Source organism: Pelobates fuscus, chromosome 3 (genome assembly GCF_036172605.1).
Source record: "Pelobates fuscus isolate aPelFus1 chromosome 3, aPelFus1.pri, whole genome shotgun sequence".
Lineage (NCBI taxonomy): Eukaryota > Metazoa > Chordata > Amphibia > Anura > Pelobatidae > Pelobates > Pelobates fuscus.
Window position 1 is genome coordinate 212,722,792 of NC_086319.1, and position 19,774 is coordinate 212,742,565.

A 19,774-nucleotide genomic window follows, 5' to 3' on the forward strand; every position below is an offset into this window, starting at 1 on the left:
AATCTCAATACTTTATACAGCATGGTAAAGTACAAAACTAGAAAACAGAGGGTTGTATTCAATAAACCAGGAATTACAGGGAGCTGGCTTGTCTAAAATTGCAATTCCATTGTGAATCCTCCACCATTACTTACTTAGTGCATTAAACAATACTATATTTAGGCCATTAACAAAATCAAATTAAATGGATACATTATTTCATGACATTTTTAATTGCAATTTACATATAGAGTGGGCATTTGTAATGTTAAAACTAACCTTGTCTTTTCCCCATTAACAAACATTTGGAGTTAATTGAATTAAGGCCAAGTGGAAGGTATTAAAACAATTATATCCTCTTCCTACTTATAATGGAATACTTAGTGGTCATCAAATAAGCTAAGAGAACTCCAAACTCCGATTGGCAGCTTTTGGCACATGCTCCAAACAGCTTTGCCAGATTCCTAATGGTTGTTGCATATTTCATATTATATCCCATTAAATTATGTTATTAACCATGTATTACTTACTGAATCTATCAGAAATGTCATATTAGGAAAAGGAACAAAAGGATGAGAACCCTACATAATAAATATAAAACTCTACAGTTAAGCTTTTACAGTTAGCACTCACCTTCTCACGACTATTAGAAGAAAATGGTTCTGTCATGTTTTTATTTCCAAGTCCTGAATCATCAGCATCGATAAGATTGTCTGTGGGGACATCCTGCTTTTGTTTTATAAAAGTAAAGTCACTTTCACTTGAATCCAGAGCCACACACACATTGTATGAGTATGGAGGTAAAGTTCCATTGTTATATTGGGAAAGATATCTGGGATCTACTTGAGAATAAAGATTGGTACTGAGAGTTCCGAAGGCTGGAGGGGATTTTGATTGCTTACATTTGGAAATGATAACTAACATAACACTTAAAATAAATAAAAATGAAACTAGTGCTAAAGCAATTACTAAATACATTTGTAAGTTAGGCAGAGAGTCTTCATCATTGAGATGATTAGTGAATTTGGGAGCCACTTGTTGGAAAGAATCTGCAATAATAAAACTTAAAGTTGCTGTTGCCGTCAGTGAGGGGACTCCATTGTCTTTCACCATAACTACTAGCTTATATTTAAGAACATCTTTCTGTTCAAAGACACGTGATGTCCTTATTTCTCCAGTGTGCTGACTAATGCTGAATAGAGAAGGTTCTGACACTTGCATGAAATGATAAGAGAGCCAAGAATTATGTCCTGAGTCAGCATCCACTGCAACTACCTTCGTTATTAAAGAACCTTCTTTGGAGGTTAATGGAACCAGCTCATACAAAGCAGAACCATCATTTTCTGCTGATGGGTACAAGATCTTTGGTGAATTATCATTCTGATCTACTATGTGTATAATTATTGTTGTATTACTACTCAGAGATGGGGATCCATTGTCTTTAGCCGTTACTTGTATTTCAAACTCCTTGTGCTTTTCATAATCAAATGATCGCTGAGCATAAAGAACTCCAGTCTCTATATTGATGGAAAGATAGGAGGACACTGGTATATCTTCTGTATATGTACTTGAAATCGAATAAATAATCTTGGCATTGTCTTCAATGTCAAAATCCAGTGCATTTATACGGTAAATTGAGCCTCCTGGTAAATTGTTTTCTGGTACGTATGCAACATAAGTAGATTTTGTAAATACTGGAGGATTGTCATTAATATCTGATATATCCAATCTGATGGTTTTTGTAGTAGAAAGTGGAGGAGATCCCCTATCAGATGCTTGAACAGTGATATTATAACATGATTCTTTCTCTCTGTCTATGGCTTTTGTTGTAACAATTTTATAATATTTACTCGATGACAATACTAGCTGAAAAGGAAGTTTCTCAGTGATTAGACAGTTAACTTCTCCATTTTCTCCTGAATCTTGATCATGAACTTCAATCAACACGATGAGTGTACCTTGTGTAGAATCCTCAGGAATAGGGGAATTTAATGAGGTAATAAATATCTCTGGAGCATTATCATTTTCATCAACTATTTCTATGAAGACCTTGGAGTGGGCCAAAAGCCCACCACTGTCCTTTGCTTGTACAGACATTTCATAATGTCTTACTTTTTCAAAATCTAATTTTTGATTTGTTTTAATTTCTCCCGTTGTAGCATTAATAGTAAACATTGCAGTAGAAAGTGCATTTGTAGAGGTTTTACTAAAAGAATATGTAATTTGGGCATTGGAGCCTTCATCTTGATCAGTTGCAGTAACATGGAGCAGGGTAAAGTTAACAGGAGTATTTTCACTTATACTCACTTTATATACTTCCTGAGAAAATACAGGGAAATTGTCATTGACATCAGCAATTGCAATCTTTACAAACACACTGCTAGATCTAATGGGATTTCCTCCATCCAGTGCTGTTAGAATTAGTTCATAAATGCTTTGTGTCTCCCGATCTAAAGGTTTTTGTAAGACAAGTTCTGGAAATGTACTGCCATCAGTGTTGATCTTTTCACTCAGTGTAAAATGCTGATTATCACTGAGCTTGTATGTCTGTATAGAATTAATTCCAATATCGGGATCTTCTGCATTTTGTAACATAAAATGTGTTCCTGGTGAGCTAATTTCAACAATTTCAAATGAAATGGTTTCATGATAAAATATTGGAGAATTATCATTTATATCCTGAATTTCAATGGTGACAGGGAAAACAGTTAAAGGGTTTTCAACCACTGCATCAAAGGTTAGTAAGCAGGGATCTGCTGCCCCACACAGTGTCTCTCTATCTATCCTGTCTTTAACGTATAAATTTCCAGTTTGCAAATTTATAGAAAAATATTTCTCTGAAACACGGGAAACAATACGACATTTTCTAAATAAGAGCTGCTTAACATCTAAATTAAGGTCTTTAGCAATATTAGCTATAACAGAGTTTTTTCTCATTTCTTCATCAATGGAATAATGAAGCTGAGAAGAGACTGAATGACAAATTAAGGAAAATAGAAAGGACAACATTACTTGCCATCTGATTCCTTTGTGTTTCTGCAATTCCTGGGTTTTCATCTTTTTTTTCAAAGAGATATCCTTGTATAGAATAATGTTGTTTATAATCCAGTTGAGAGGACAGAATTAGTGTTAAATTGTCTTCTTATTTAGATATAACCATATAAACTGTGCTTTGTTTGTGAGAGAATCCAAAAATGGCTGTGTTTCTTCTTGCAGATCTGCAGTGTGTGTTACTGATGGAAATATCAGTGGATCTCCAGCTCTGTATTCTTCTCCTTATTGGTCAAACAGCGGCGCTCAGAGGTATAAATGGAGAACTGCACTAGAGTGAAGGTTTTTCCTACATAGCAAACCTTATCTTTAACATATGATATAAGTCCACTATAAACTGTGCTTACTATGCTCAAATAATAATGTTTTTATAACTGAAACACCAACTATAGTAATTTGTTGTTTTACAAATTCTCAGTTTAAACAGAGAAAAAACTTAAATAGTAAATCAATCCTAACCACTAGAAGTATAGTCAAATAAATCCTATCCTAATTACTAGAAGTATATTAAAATAAATGTGTAATACATGTATCATTGTCAAATCTAATATTTTCCCCTATGCAGAAGCGTTTATACTTGTGATGCCATAACATATATAATTTTTATTTATCAATATAGCACATTAAACAAACTCATATAAAACAAAGCAAAACACATGGAGAGAAATATCTACCATTAAACAAGAGAATGAAAAAATTACTTTATTTATGAATTTACCACACTTATTTGGTGCAGCATGACTCTTCTAATGTATGTTCCTTTGATATAAATATCATGCTTGTTTCAATCTGTGCCAGTATATAGAGATGTGTGATGATAATTGAGTGTTTAGTGACTTTCATGCAAAAGTAAGGTTATACGAATAGTTCTCATAATCGCTGATAATTGTACCAAGCATGCTCCCAAGTTCAACTACTTCAAATAAGCAGTACAGGTAACACAATCTTAACTATGAAAAACTAGGCAATTTTGTTTTGCTTTACATTAGTGTAGTTAGGAACGAACTTTGCTAAATATAAACATAATTTTCTACTTATAGAAAACACACTTGACAAATAAACACAACCAGTCATGAATCGGGTTTCGGGATCAGTTTAGTTAAGTTTTAGGGAAGTATGTGGATGTGTAAAGAAAGTAAAACAAGCTAAATGTTTCAGCTTATTGTAGAGGTTATGGTGCAAAGAGGTTTGAGATACCGTCCTTCTGGTTTATAGCAAACCATTTTTCAGTGGTTTCCAAAAATCTGAATTTTACCACAACCTACTGCCTGGCCCATCTGCTGGCCATCTGACCCATACTTAAAAGTCTACATTAACAGTCCAATATTGAAAGGCAACAAAAGACTGAGAGCTGTGCAAAATTAATAATAAAAAATATAAAAAATACAAAAGAGCCGAAACAACATGATGAAAATATAAGACAGTATGTCATCAATTTTGACTGTACTAGAAGAGAAAAACATCTAGATAGTCAAATATGTATACATATTTATGTCATATTAAATACCGAAGATTACAATGGATAGTGACAAAATGGATATCATCCACATTCAATAATGTGAAATATAAAAAGTTTAACATACATTTTTAGTATGGAAACAATCATAGAATGAATTACCCGCAATACATGGATATCACTAGATTTTCTTTTCAAGAGTTTTAAACCACCATGTTAGAACAGAGCATTAATTTTACACACAATAACATGATATGCAGTGCCGTACGTATAGTGACATGTTAAGAGTAAGAATCAAAAGCTTTTTCATACCTTATATGAATCTAACTCTACATTGAGCTAACAAAATAGGAATAATAATAAATAGTGAAAAACTGAAATGCTGAACATGATCTAAAAAAATAAATAAGTACATTTTCCAAGTTCAGTTTATAGACATCCCAGGTTGGAGCTGACCGTACGCTCATCTTTTACTTATTACAACGACTGTCAGGATTCTGTAGTATGTTTCATTCATAATAAAAATATGAATGAAGACACTGTCAAAGTTATTATTATTATTATTATTATTATTGCAATTTATATAGCGCCAACAGATTCCGTAGCGCTTTACAATATTATGAGAAGGGATTTAACTATAGATAGGACAATTACAAATAAACTTACAGGAACAATAGGTTGAAGAGGACCCTGCTCGATCGAGCTTACATTCTATAGGAGGTGGGTGTAAAACACATTAGGACTGGAATTTGCAATCAAATAAGGTGGACTGCCCTTTAGGAGAGGGCAAGAGACAGGTATGTGAGGTAAGGGTTAGTCTTGGAGGCCATATGCTTTCCTAAAGAGATGAGTTTTAAGGCACTTCTTAAAAGATGCAAGACTAGGGGAGAGTCTGATGGCGGTAGGCAGGCTATTCCATAGGAAGGGAGCCGCCCGCGAGAAGTCCTGCAAGCGCGAGTTGGCCGTACGAGTGCGGACAACGGACAGGAGGTGGTCACGGGCAGAGCGGAGAGACCGAGAAGGGACATACCTATGGATCTGTGAGGAGATATAAGAGGGGCTAGAGTTGTTCAGTGCTTTATAGGTGTGAGTTAGTACCTTGAATTGACTCCTATAGCATACAGGAAGCCAATGTAAGGACTGGCAGAGGGGTGAGGTGTGAGAGAAACGACTAGAGAGGAAAATCAGTCTAGCAGCAGCGTTCATTACGGACTGTAGGTGTGCAGTACGGCTTTTGGGAAGACCAATCAGGAGAGGGTTACAGTAATCCATGCGGGAGATTACCAGAGCATGGACAAGCTCCTTGGTAGTATCTGGTGCAAGAAAGGGGCGGATGCGGGCTATGTTTTTAAGATGGAATCTACAGGATTTGGCAACATGCTGGATGTGAGGCTCAAAGGTGAGACCAGAGTCAAGTATGACGCCAAGACAGCGCGCTTGCAAGGATGGACTGATGTTGGTACCACAAACTTGAAGGGAGAGCGAAAGAGGAGGATCAGTATTAGGAGGAGGAAAGACAAGGAGCTCAGTTTTTGAGAGATTGAGTTTCAGAAAGCGGGAGGACATCCAGTCAGAGATGGAAGAAAGGCAAGCAGTGACACGTTGCAGGACGGCAGGGGAGAGGTCCGGGGAGGAGAGATATAGCTGGGTGTCATCAGCGTACAGGTGGTAGTGGAATCCAAAAGAGGTAATAAGTTTGCCAAGAGAGGCAGTATAAAGAGAAAATAGAAGTGGACCAAGGACGGAGCCTTGGGGAACTCCAACCGAGACCGGGCGACGGGAGGAGGTATCATTAGAAAAGGAGACACTGAATGAGCGTTGGGAGAGATAAGAGGAAAACCACGAGAGGACAGAGTCACAGAGACCAAGTGATTGAAGAGTTTGAAGAAGGAGAGCATGATCAACGGTGTCAAAGGCCGCTGAGAGGTCAAGAAGAATTAGTATGGAGTAGTGGCCTTTGGATTTAGCTGCGATTAGGTCGTTAGTGACTTTGATAAGGGCAGTCTCTGTAGAGTGCAGAGGGCGGAAGCCAGATTGAAGGGGGTCAAGGAGAGAGTTGGAATTGAGGAAATGAGACACACGGGTAAAGACAAGCCTTTCCAGAAGCTTTGAGGAAAAAGGGAGCAGGGATATGGGACGGTAGTTAGAGAGGGTGGATGAGTCGAGGGATGGTTTTTTTAGTATAGGTACTACAGTGGCATGTTTAAGGTCAGCAGGGACGATGCCAGAAGAGAGCGAGCAGTTGAAGATGTGTGTTAGAGAAGGCACGAGACAAGTGGAGAGAGATCTGATAAGGTGAGATGGGACAGGATCGAGCGGGCAAGTGGTGGGGCGAGAGGAGCAAAGAAGAGCAGCCACCTCTTGGTCAGTAGCTGGGGAGAATGTCTGAAGGGTAGGAAAGGCATGATCTATGTGTGATTGAGAAACAGAAAGGCAAGGAGGGGAGAATTCTTTCCTTAGCTGTTCAATCTTGTCAGTGAAGTAACATGCAAAGTTATCAGAAGTAAGGTTAGTTTTAGGGGTGGCCACAGCAGGGCGAAGAAGAGAATTAAAGGTGTCAAAGAGACGCCTGGGGTTGCGGGAACATGAACTAATGAGAGAGGAAAAATAGGACTGTTTGGCAAGGGCAAGGGCTGCACTGTATGAACACAATATGAATCTATAATGGAGAAAGTCTGATTGGGTACGAGACTTCCTCCAGGAGCGTTCAGCACAACGGGAGCATCTTTGCAGGTAGCGCGTTGATTTAGTATGCCATGGTTGGGGGCGGGTCCTCCTTGAGGTGCTTGTTTGGAGTGGCGCTGCAGTGTTCAAGGCAGATGTAAGAGTAGAGTTATATATGGAGATGGCCAGTGAAGGACAGGAGAGGGAAGGGATGGACAGCAGTTGTGAATCAATGTCAGCTGACAACTGTTGGAGATCCAGAGAATTAAGGTCCCTCCTGAGTTGAGGGGGGTTAGGCTGAGGTTGTTGGGTGAGGGGGTACGCGAGAGCAAATGATAAGAGGTGGTGATCAGAGAGTGGATATGGAGTGTTGCAGTTAATAAATGTTTCACTTAACTGACTGTAGTTAATGGTAATAAATATACTAATTAACTTTAAATTAATATCATTTTTGTCTGTTCACTAAATGTTATCAAAAGAAGACAGCATGATATCAGAAGTCTGCATGGTATTGAATGATTTTAACTGAGATTACATAAGTGACTTTTAAAAATCAAAATATCTTATGTGAAGGTTCCACCAGCAGATCGTTGGCTGTCACAATTAAAATATTAATATTTATTATATATAATACTTATAGCATGTTACACAGACTCCACAAAGTACAAAGACAGATCAGAGGAAAATAAATAAAAAAGTACCTATTGTTTTAAAAGTCATTCCACATGAAATAAAAAAACACTCATAACATGTGGTAGAATATTTTTTTTACTGTGGACATTTTTCTATATTTGGAATGTCCCTAAATGTATGGTGGCATAACTTTTTAAATCTTTGTTAACCTACTATATTGTTTACTTATTTTGCCTGCTGACTTCGTTTTCTACATTTTTTTCTACATTTATAACAAACGTCAATATGGGTTTAGCTACTTGGTTTATCATTGGACCTAGTGTTTGAGACCTCCATCTTTTTTGTTACCAGGTATGTGTAGCTAACATTAGCACTTTTTCCTTCTTATATATTGATGTAGCTGCCACAAAACATTTTATAAAATGATATATTTTATTGTGAATTAATTAATAAATTACTGATTCTGAACATGTTACATTTCCAGGAAATATATACAGATTAAGTTTCAGTATATTAATTATTTATTACCAAATGTTTTGGCATACACTACAGTACTATTTTGATTTTGATCAGTAAAGTCATGGAAGACAATGCTAGTTGTACAGCAGATATCAACATTAGCTGAACATAGTAAAATACATCTCCATACTTAATACAGCATGGTAAAGTACAAAACTAGAAAATAGAGGGTTATATTCAAGAAACCAGGAATTACAGGGAGCTGGCTTGCCTAAACTTGCAATTCCATTGTCAATCCTCCACCATCCCTAGTTTAGTTTATTCCCTAGTTTAGTGCATTAAACAATAGTATGTTTAGGCCATTGACAAAATCAAATTAACTGGACAAATGGAAAATACCACTACAAAATTAAGCTCATGAAGGTTGTAATTGCTCATAGAGTGGGTACCTGTAAATTTAAAATAGACATTGTCTATTCAACATTACCAAACATGTGCAATTGAATGTAGGCCAATCAGAAGAACTCATATTTTAAAACCTAATTTGTTTTATTTAATAAAAACAAATCTGCATGGCACACCACATGATCAGGTATGTAAACCAATATACCCCCCTCTTACTTATAATGGAATACATAGTGCTCATCAAATAAGCAAGGACAACTCCAAGCTTTGATTGGCTGCTCTTGGCACATGCTCCGAACAGCTGTGTCATTTCTGTTGTTGTGTATTTCATAGTATATGCCATTATCTTATGTAATCAACCAAGTATTACTTATGGAACCTATGAGAAATGTCATGTTGAGGATGAGAACCTTCCATAATAAATATGAAACTCTACTGAAGCTTTTAAAGTTAACACTCACCTTCTCAAGACTATTAGAAGGTAATGATTCTGTAACGATTTCATTTCCAAGTCCTGAGTAATCACCTTCAATAAGATTGCCTGTGGGGACATCTTGCTTTGTTTTTATAAAAGTAAAATCACTTTCATTTGAATCCAGAGCCACACACACATTGTATGAGTATGGCAGAGGTAAAGTTCCATTGTTATATTGGGAAAGAATTCTGGGATCCACCTGAGAATAAAGATTGGTACTGAGAGAGCCAAAGGCTGGAGGGGATTTTGACTGCTTACATTTGGATATGATGACTAACATAACACTTAAAAGGAATAAAAATGAAATCAGAGCCAATGCAATTACTAAATACATATGTAAATTAAATGGAGAATCTTCATTATTGAGATGACTGGTGAATTTAGGAGCCATTTGTTGGAAAGAATCTGCAATAATAAAACTTAAAGTTGCTGTTGCCGTCAGTGAGGGGACTCCATTGTCTTTCACCATAACTACCAGCTTATATTTAAGAACATCTTTCTGTTCAAAGACATGTGAAATCCTTACTTCTCCAGTGTGCTGGTTAATGCTGAAGGGAGAAGGTTCTGACACTTGAGTGAAATGATAAGAGAGCCAAGCATTATGTCCTGAGTCAGCATCCACGGCAACTACCTTCGTTATTAAAGAACCTTCTTTGGAAGTTATTGGAACCAGCTCATACAAAGCAGAACCATCATTTTCTGCTGATGGATACAATATCTTTGGTGAATTATCATTCTGATCTACTATGTGTATAATTAATGTTGTATTACTACTCAGAGATGGGGATCCATTGTCTTTAGCCGTTACTTGTATTTCAAACTCCTTGTGCTTTTCATAATCAAATGATCGCTGAGCATAAAGAACTCCAGTCTCTATATTGATGGAAAGATAGGAGGACACTGGTATATCTTCTGTATATGTACTTGAAATTGAATAAATAATCTTGGCATTGTCTTCAATGTCAAAATCCAGTGCATTTATACGGTAAATTGAGCCTCCTGGTAAATTGTTTTCTGGTACGTATGCAACATAAGTAGATTTTGTAAATACTGGAGGATTGTCATTAATATCTGATATATCCAATCTGATGGTTTTTGTAGTAGAAAGTGGAGGAGATCCTCTATCAGATGCTTGAACAGTGATATTATAACATGATTCTTTCTCTCTGTCCATGGCTTTTGTTGTAACAATTTTATAATATTTACTCGATGACAATACTAACTGAAAAGGAAGTTTCTCAGTGATTAGACAGTCAACTTCTCCATTTTCTCCTGAATCTTGATCATGAATTTCAATCAGTGCGATGATTATGCCTTGTGTAGAATCCTCAGGAATAGGAGAATTTAATGAGGTAATGGATATCTCTGGGGCATTATCGTTTTCATCTACTATTTCTACTAAGATCTTGGAGTGGGCCATAAGCCCACCACTGTCCTTTGCTTGTACAGACATTTCATAATTTCTGACATTTTCAAAATCTAATTTTTGATTTGTTTTAATTTCTCCCGTTGTAGCATTAATAGTAAACATAGCAGTAGAAAGTGCGTTTGTAGTGGTTTTACGAAAAGAATATATGATCTGGGCATTGGAACCTTCATCTTGATCAGTTGCAGTGACATGGAGCAGGGTAAAGTTAACAGGAGTATTTTCACTTATACTCACTTTATATACTTCCTGAGAAAATACAGGGAAATTATCATTGACATCAGCAATTATAATCTTTACAAACACAGTGCTAAATCTAATGGGATTTCCTCCATCCAGGGCTGTCAGAATTAATTCATGAATGCTTTGTGTCTCCCGATCTAAAGGTTTTTGTAAGACAAGTTCTGGAAATTTGCTGCCATCATTGCTGGTCTTTTCACTCAGTGTAAAATGCTGATTATCACTGAGCTTGTATGTCTGTACAGAATTAATGCCAATATCGGGATCTTCTGCGTTTTGTAACATAAAATGTGTTCCTGGTGAGCTAGTTTCAACAATTTCAAATGAAATAGTTTCATGAAAAAATATTGGAGAATTATCATTTATATCCTGAATTTCAATGGTGACAGGAAAAACATTTAAAGGGTTTTCAATCACTGCATCAAAGGTTAGTAAGCAGGGATCTGCTGCCCCACACAATGTCTCTCTATCTATCCTTTCTTTAACGTATAAATTTCCATTTTGTAAATTCATAGAAAAATATTTATCTGAAACACGGGAAACAATACGAATTTTTCTAAATGAGAGCTGCTTAATATCTAAATCAAGGTCTTTTGCAATATTAGCTATAACAGAGTTTTTTCTCATTTCTTCATCAATGGAATAATGAAGCTGAGAAGAGACTGAATGACAAATTATGGAAAATAGAAAGGACAACATTACTTGCCATCTGATTCCTTTGTGTTTCTGCAATTCCTGGATTTTCATCTTTATCTTCAAAGTAATATTCTTGTATAGAATAATGTTGTTTATAATTCAGTTGGAAGGATAGAATCCAGTGCTAAATTATCTTCTTATTTGGATATAATCATATGAACTGTGCTTTGTTTGTGAGAGAATCCAAAAATGGCTGTATTCGTTCTTGCAGATCTGCAATGTGTGTTAGTGAAGGAAATATCAGTGGATCTCCAGCTCTGTATTCTTCTCCTTATTGGTCAAACAGCGGCGCTCAGAGGTATAAATCGAGAACTACACTAGAGTGAAAGTTTTTCCTACATAGCAAACTTTATCTTTCATATATGATGTAGTGCAATATAAACTATGCTCACTGTGATCAAAAACTAAATAAATAATGTTTTTATGTCTCAAACATCAAATATAGACATATATTTATATGTTTTCAGAAATGTAGACACACTAAAAGAAAATAGTAAATTAATTCTTACCACTAGAAGAAGTAGAAGAAATATGTAATGCAATTATCATGGTCAAGTCTAACTTTTCCCTTTTGTAAAAACTTTTTTCTTTTTAATTGTCCCTTTCAAAAGACTGCTCAACAGATTCCTGTTTTATCAAACATTAGTAAAACAATGAATGTAGCTTGCTTTTCCTGAACCTACTATTACTTTGTTCTGTTCTACTCTACTAAAAAACAAAAAAAACAAAAACCTTAAAGTTTTTTTTGTAGTTCTGATTAATCTGTCTTTCATTTCCAATCTATAAATTATCAGCCTCAATAAGATTTTCTAGGCATAACTTAACTTTTGTTTAGTAAGATAAGCTCACCTTTACTAGAATCCAGAGCCACAAATATTGTTATAACGTGAATAATCATATCCAATTACAGCACTTAATTCCGAGGAAGGTCCCTGCGTGGACCAAAACGTCGATTTGCTTGTTATATGGAATAAAGCAGTTATTTGATACTTAAAGTCCAAGAGTGCAGCCTGCATTTCTACTGAATCAATTAAAGCACATTATATTTTCATTAAAATGTTCACAAAATAGCACATTTTAGCAGTAATTACAACTCCCTCTACCAGAAAAATGTGATAGATGTGGTAATACTTATGTTACTATTTTTTATTTTACAATTATCTTGATATACTTAATTAACTCACCTGGATGAAATCGCTGGTAATCACATTCTTTTTTAAGCTTTCATTTCCAAGTCCTGAATCATTAGTATCAAGGAGATTATCTACAGGAACATTTTCATTAGGCTTTAGGAAGGTAAACTCACCTTCACTGGATTTTAAAGCCACACACATATTATAAGAAAATGGAAACGGTAGAGTTCCACCACTGTATTGAGAGAGCACCCTTGGGTCAACTTCAGAATAAAGATTTGTATTGAAAGAATCAAAAGTTGGGGGAAATTTTGCTTCTCTGCATTTTGATATAAATGCTAACATAATAGTTCAAACAAAAAATAAGGAGATGACCACAAGGGCAATGACTAAGTACATTTGCATATTAGATTTGGAGTCATCAATGCTCAATTGATTGTTGAGTTTGGGAATCATCTGTTGAAAGTTATCTGCAACAATGAAGCTTAAGGTAACTGTAGCTGAAAGAGAAGGCACTCCATTGTCCTTTACCAAAACCATAGCTGTATGCTTAAAATTATCTTTCTCTTGAAAGGAACGTGTTGTTCTAATTTCACCTGTGTGCTGACTAATGGTGAAGGGAAATAGTTCTGATACTTGTATAAAATGGTAAGAGAGCCAAGCATTATGTCCAGAATCAGCATCCACCGCAACAACCTTCGATATTAAAGCACCTTCTTCAGAGGTAAAGGGAACCATCTCGAACAAAGCTGAATCAGCACTTTCTCTTGAAGGATAGAGAATTTTTGGTGTATTATCATTTTGGTCCAGAATATGAATAATTAATGTTGCATTACTACTCAAAGATGGAGATCCATTGTCTTTAGCAGTTATTTGGACTTGAAACTCCGTGTGCTGCTCATAATCAAAAGATCGTTGAGCATAGATTACACCACTTTCTATGTTAATGGAAAGATAGGGAGAGACTGAAACATCTTCAATATTTGTGCTGGACATTGAATAGGTTATTTTAGAGTTGTCTCCATTATCAAGATCAGATGCTTGTATACTGTATATGGAGATTCCTGGTAAATTATTTTCTAAAACATAGGCTAGATAAAAAGGTTTCATAAATGCTGGAGGGTTGTCATTGATATCCAATATGTCCAATCTGATGGTTTTATTACTGGAAAGTAGAGGGGATCCTTTGTCAGTTGCAAGAATTGTGATATTATAATATGAATCTTTCTCTCTGTCCATGGCCTTTGATGTGACAATTCTGTAATAGCTTTTTGAAGACAATATTAATTCAAAGGGTACCTTTTCTAAAATTTGACAGTCGACATCACCATTTTTCCCAGAGTCATGATCATGAACTTTAATCAGCGCTATCACAGTGCCTAGTACGGAATCCTCTGGAATAGGTGAGGATAATAATGTAGTAGATATCTCAGGGGCATTATCATTTTCATCAATTATTTCAATCAATACCTTGGAATGGGACACAAGTCCACCTCCATCTTTTGCTTGTACAGAAATTTCATAATTCTTCATGGTCTCAAAATCTAAAGCCTTCTTAACTGTAATTTCACCTTTTATAGGATGGATTGTAAACATAACTGTTTGGATATCATCTTTTGATATCTGACCAAAGGAATATGTAATCTCTGCATTGATACCTTCATCTTGGTCAGTTGCAATTACAGAGATCACAGTAGAATTGATTGGAGTATTTTCACTTATACTCACTTTATATACTTCTTGACTAAATATAGGAAAATTATCATTGGCATCAGTAATAATAACCCTTATTATAGCAGTTCCAGATCTAATAGGATTCCCTCCATCAAGTGCTGTTAGAATTAATTCATGTATGTTTTGTGTTTCCCGATCTAAAGGTTTCTCTAGCACAAGTTCTGGAAATGTACTGCCATCAGTGTTTGCTTTTTCCTTCAATGTAAAATGCTGATTATTATTTAACCTATATGTTTGTACAGAATTAGTGCCAATATCCGGGTCCTTTGCATTTTGCAAAACAAATCCTGTTCCTGGAGAAGTAAATTCAATAATATCTAAAATAATGGTGTTATGGTAAAACCTGGGAGAATTATCATTTATATCCTGAATTTCAATGTTGACTGTAAAAAGGGTTTGCAACCACTGCATCAAAGGTTAGTAAGCAGGGAGCTATGACCCCACACAGTGTCTCTCTATCTATCCTGTCTTTAACATATACATTTCCATTTTCCAAATTTACTGAAAAATATTTATCTGAATCAAAGGAAACAATGTGAAATTTTCTAAGTGAGAGCTGCTTAATATCTAATCCAAGGTCTTTAGCAATATTAGCTATAACAGAGTCTTTTCTCATTTCTTCCTCAATGGAATAATGAAGCTGACCAGAGACTGAATGATAAAGCCATGAAAATAAGAAGGAAAAAACTACTTGCCATCTGATTCCTTTATATTTCTGGGATTCCTGGGTTTCAGCCATCTTCTAGAAAAAGTAATATCCTTTCTATTGTTTTATTGTGTTTATTTGTAATCCCGTTAAAAAGGCAGTATGAAGTGCTGAATTCACCTCTATATAATCAGCTATCATCTGCAGTATGTGAAATGGAATCCAAAAATGACTGTTTCTTCTTGCAGATCTGCAGTGTGTGTTACTGATGGAGATATCAGTGGATCTCTAGCTCTGCATTCCTCTCCTTATTGGTCAACAGCGGCGCTCAGAGGTGTAAACATGGAACTACATGACTGACTAAAAAATTCTAACTAGCCAATATTTAAACTTTTATGTTTGATATCATGTTAAATCAGTTTGTGCCAAACTAATTAAAAATACACAACCTAAATATGCATTTGTTTTGTTTACTATAACATAAAAGTGCACATGAACTAAAATAAAATTCATATTAACATGAGTTTCCATCTAAACTTATATCTATACACACCAGTTGAACTGCAATCTATTTTATTTAACTATGTTAGTAGGTCTGGCTATGGGACCTAAACATACAGACTTATGAGTTGTGACTTTAATATGAATTGCTGGAATTCAAAATGCATTTAAGATTTTAGACTACAATAGCTGAATTAGAAAAAATATTCAAGTCGTTTATTTTCACTTTAGCTATTTTTGGCTTACCAACAATTCAGATTCGGGTGAATTACCCCATTTAACTGTTTGGTTTCACTGTTTGTCTGTTCCAGATATAAAGCAGCTTTTTGTCCAATTGGTCTTACTATGAGTGCTCTTATTAACAATGTACAGTTTCAGACTAAAATATGGTAGTATGGGGTACTGTGTACTAGGGGACTGCTTTCTCATTATATCTGTAGTGTAGATTTTTTTAATGTGCATTGATTTATATTATTACATGAGATTAACATACAAAGACAATTACTCCAATGCAAACATGAACTACTTTATCCATATCATATAAATGCTGATATACTTTAAAGACAAGTGTAAGAATTATAGCTCTCCCCCATTTGCAGTAGTCAAACAAAACACACACAACCACTCTCATGTTCAATTATAACTATACTAATGACAGATAATTTATATGCAAAGCCCTAAATTTATTTACGTCTGTCAGTTTAATGCTAATTTCACCCCCCAAAAAACAAAATCACATTTCTTCAATAACATTGTAGCTCCACCAAGCTCACTTTATGTCCTTAATCCACAAAACTATCCGTTAAATCACACATGCTCCCAAATGTGTACTATCATACCTAGAATTTAGTGGTAGTGATATAATTTCAGACATGTAATTTTGTGATCACACAGCCTTTTAGAAAAACTAAATAATTTAATATATTAATGCTATAATTTCACATTATTTTGAATATTCTAAAAAAAAAATAAAAATCATGGAGTTTTAGAACATGTAAGATTTTCCAAACTGTTTGCAAATAATATTTAGCCGCCAATTGTAAACAATAATTGCACATTAAAAGGAATAATATTTAATTAAATGATAACTAGGATCTAGGAATATCATTACATTTTACATTTCAGCTTGGTAGAATAAAATACAATAAATCTTATAACTAGAGATGTCGCGAACATAACATTTTCCGTTCGAATTTCCGCAAATGTTCGCGAACGGGCGAACCGGGCAAACCGCCATAGACTTCAATAGGCAGGCGAATTTTAAAACCCACAGGGACTCTTTCTGGCCACAATAGTGATGGAAAAGTTGTTTCAAGGGGACTAACACCTGGACTGTGGCATGCCAGAGGGGGATCCATGGCAAAACTCCCATGGAAAATTACATAGTTGATGCAGAGTCTGGTTTTTATCCATAAAGGGCATAAATCGCCTAACATTCCTAAATTGTTTGGAATAACGTGCTTTAAAACATCAGGTATGATGTTGTATCGATCAGGTAGTGTAAGGGTTACGCCCGCTTCACAGTGACAGACCAAACTCCCCGTTTAACGCACCGCAAACAACCGCAAACAGTCCATTTGCACAACCGCAAACTCCCCATTTGCACAAGGTTGGATACCAAGCTAGCCATGTCCCATTCCTTGTCCTCACTGATCTCACTGAAGGTATGTTCTTCCCCCCAGCCACGTACAACACCACGGGTACCAGATAGGTGACAACAAGCACCCTGGGATGCCTGTTGTGGTTGGTCTTCCTCCTCCTCCTCAAAGCCACATTCCTCCTCTGACTCCTCTTCCTCACAATCCTCTTCCAGTGTTGCCGCAGGTCCAGCAGGCGATGCTGATAAGGCTGTTTCTGGTGGTGATGGTGACCACAACTCTTCCTCTTCCTCTTCCTCTTCACGCTCATCTACGGCCTGATCCAGCACTCTTTGCAGGGCACGCTCCAGGAAGAAAACAAATGGTATGATGTCGCTGATGGTGCCTTTGGTGCGACTGACTAGGTTTGTCACCACCTCAAAAGGATGCATGAGCCTATAGGCATTGCGCATGAGCGTCCAGTAACGTGGCAAAAAAATTCCCAGCTCCGCAGAGGCTGTCCTAGCACCCCGGTCATACAAATAGTCGTTAACGGCTTTTTCTTGTTGGAGCAGGCGGTCGAACATTAGGAGTGTTGAATTCCAACGTGTCGGGCTGTCGCAAATCAAGCGCCTCACTGGCATGTTGTTTCACCACTGGATATCTGAAAAGTGCACCATGGCTGTGTAGGAATGCCTGAAATGGCCACACACCTTCCTGGCCTGCTTCAGGACGTCCTGTAAGCCTGGGTACTAATGCACAAAGCGTTGTATGATCAGATTACACACATGTTCCATGCACGGCACATGTGTCAACTTGCCCAAATTCAATGCCGCCAACAAATTTCTTCCGTTGTCACAAACCACTTTGCCGATCTCCAGTTGGTGCGGAGTCAGCCACTGATCCACCTGTGCGTTCAGGGCGGACAGGAGTGCTGGTCCGGTGTGACTCTCTGCTTTCAGGCAAGTCAACCCCAAGACGGCGTGACACTGCCGTATCTGGGATGTGGAATATTACCTTGGGAGCTGGGGGGGTGCCGTTGATGTGGAGCAAGATGCAGCAGCAGAAGAGGACTCAGCCGAGGAGGTTATGGAAGAGGATGGAGTAGGAGGAGTAGAGGAGGTGGCAGCAGGCCTGCCTGCAAGTCGTGGCGGTGTCACCAACTCCTTTGCAGAGTCACGCATTCCATGCTTGGCAGCCATCAGCAGGTTTACCCAATGCACAGTGTAGGTGATATACCTGCCCTGACCATGCTTTGCAGACAAGGTATCAGTGGTCAGATGGACCCTTGCCCCAACACTGTGTGCTAGACATGCCATTACTTCCTTTTGCACAATCGAGTACAGGTTGGGGATTGCCTTTTGTGCAAAGACATTTCGGCCGGGTACCTTCCACTGCGGTGTTCCAATAGCTACAAATTTTTGGAAAGCCTCAGACTCCACCAGCTTGTGTGGTAAAAGCTGGCGGGCTAATAGTTCAGACAAGCCAGCTGTCAGATGCCGGGCAAGGGGGTGACTTTGTGACATTGGCTTCTTACGCACAAACATGTCCTTGACAGACACCTGACTGTGGGCAGTGGAGCAGGAACTGCTCAAGGCGAGAGACGGAGTGGCGGATGGTTGAGAGGGGGCAAGAAGGACAGCAGTGGTTGACGTGGCTGAAGATGCTGGACCAGGAGGAGGATGGCGGCTTTGAGTTTGTGTGCTGCTTGTACTCATGTGTTGATCCCATAGGTGTTTGTGATGTGCGATCATGTGCCTTCGCAAAGCAGTTGTACCTAGGTGGGTGTTGGACTTCCCATGACTCAGTTTCTTTTGGCACAGGTTGCAAATGGCATCGCTGTTGTCAGAGGCAGACACACAAAAAAATGCCACACTGCTGAGCTCTGCAATGACGGCATTCTGGTGGTGGCAACAGCATGCGTTGATTGGCGTGCTGTCTGGCTGACCCCGGGTGCCGATGCATGCTGTCTGACTGTGCCACTAGCTCCTTGCGATGACCTCCCCCTGCTTCCAACTCGTTTCCTCCTCTCTGTCTCCCCATCTGAACTTTCCCCCTGTTCTTCTTCTCTTTCAGCGGGCACCCACGTGACATCCACAGATGCATCGTCATCATCAACTGCTTCACTTCTATCTGACAACTCAGCAAAGGAAGCAGCAGTGGGTACAACATCATCATCATCACACCGTACGTCCATGTGTGTAATGCTGCCTGACTGAGACATATCCCTGTTATCTACATCCTCTGGCAATAATGGTTGCGCATCACTCATTTCTTCCAACTGATGTGTAAATAACTCCTCTGACAGATCAAGTGAAGTGGCTGTGGTGCTAGTGTTGGTGGTGGTGGCAGGCGGGCGAGTGGTAACTTGAGAGGTGCCTGAAGCTAAGCTGGAGGAGGATGGTGTGTCAATGTTCCGAGCAGAAGCTGTAGAAGATTGGGTGTCCTGTGTTAGCCAGTCAACTATGTCCTCAGAACTTTTCGAGTTCAGGGTACGTGGCCTCTGAACATTGGGCATTATTCTAGGGCCAAAAGGAATCACAGCACCATGACCACGACGGCCCCTGCGGGGTGGCCTGCCTCTGCCTGTCATTTTTTTTTCGATTAGTGGTACTATGTGTGCAAGCTACTGTGACAACAGATATGAGTGGCACTGTGCACTGGCAGAAGTTGGCAGAGTAGACGCTGTAGGCCTGACA

General features: G+C 37.8%; 1 protein-coding gene and 1 pseudogene across 15 annotated transcripts in view; both read right to left on the reverse strand.

Annotated features, from left to right (window-relative positions):
• LOC134602746 (protocadherin gamma-A4-like) overlaps positions 1-19,774 on the reverse strand; it is a 347,761-nt gene that overhangs the window by 229,801 nt on the left and 98,186 nt on the right. Inside the window, exon 1 of one of the 15 annotated variants that reach the window (XM_063448034.1) lies at positions 12,669-12,977. The exons of 12 other annotated variants lie outside the window; for them this stretch is intronic. In XM_063448034.1, coding sequence (XP_063304104.1) covers positions 12,669-12,962 — 294 coding nt within the window. In that variant the 5' untranslated portion in view covers positions 12,963-12,977. Of the gene's footprint in view, positions 1-612; positions 3,037-9,108; positions 11,536-12,668; positions 12,978-19,774 lie in introns of those variants that run through there. 2 more of the 15 variants (XM_063448004.1, XM_063448012.1) reach the window with 2 other exon arrangements.
• On the reverse strand, positions 12,969-15,205 carry LOC134602748 (protocadherin gamma-B1-like; annotated as a pseudogene).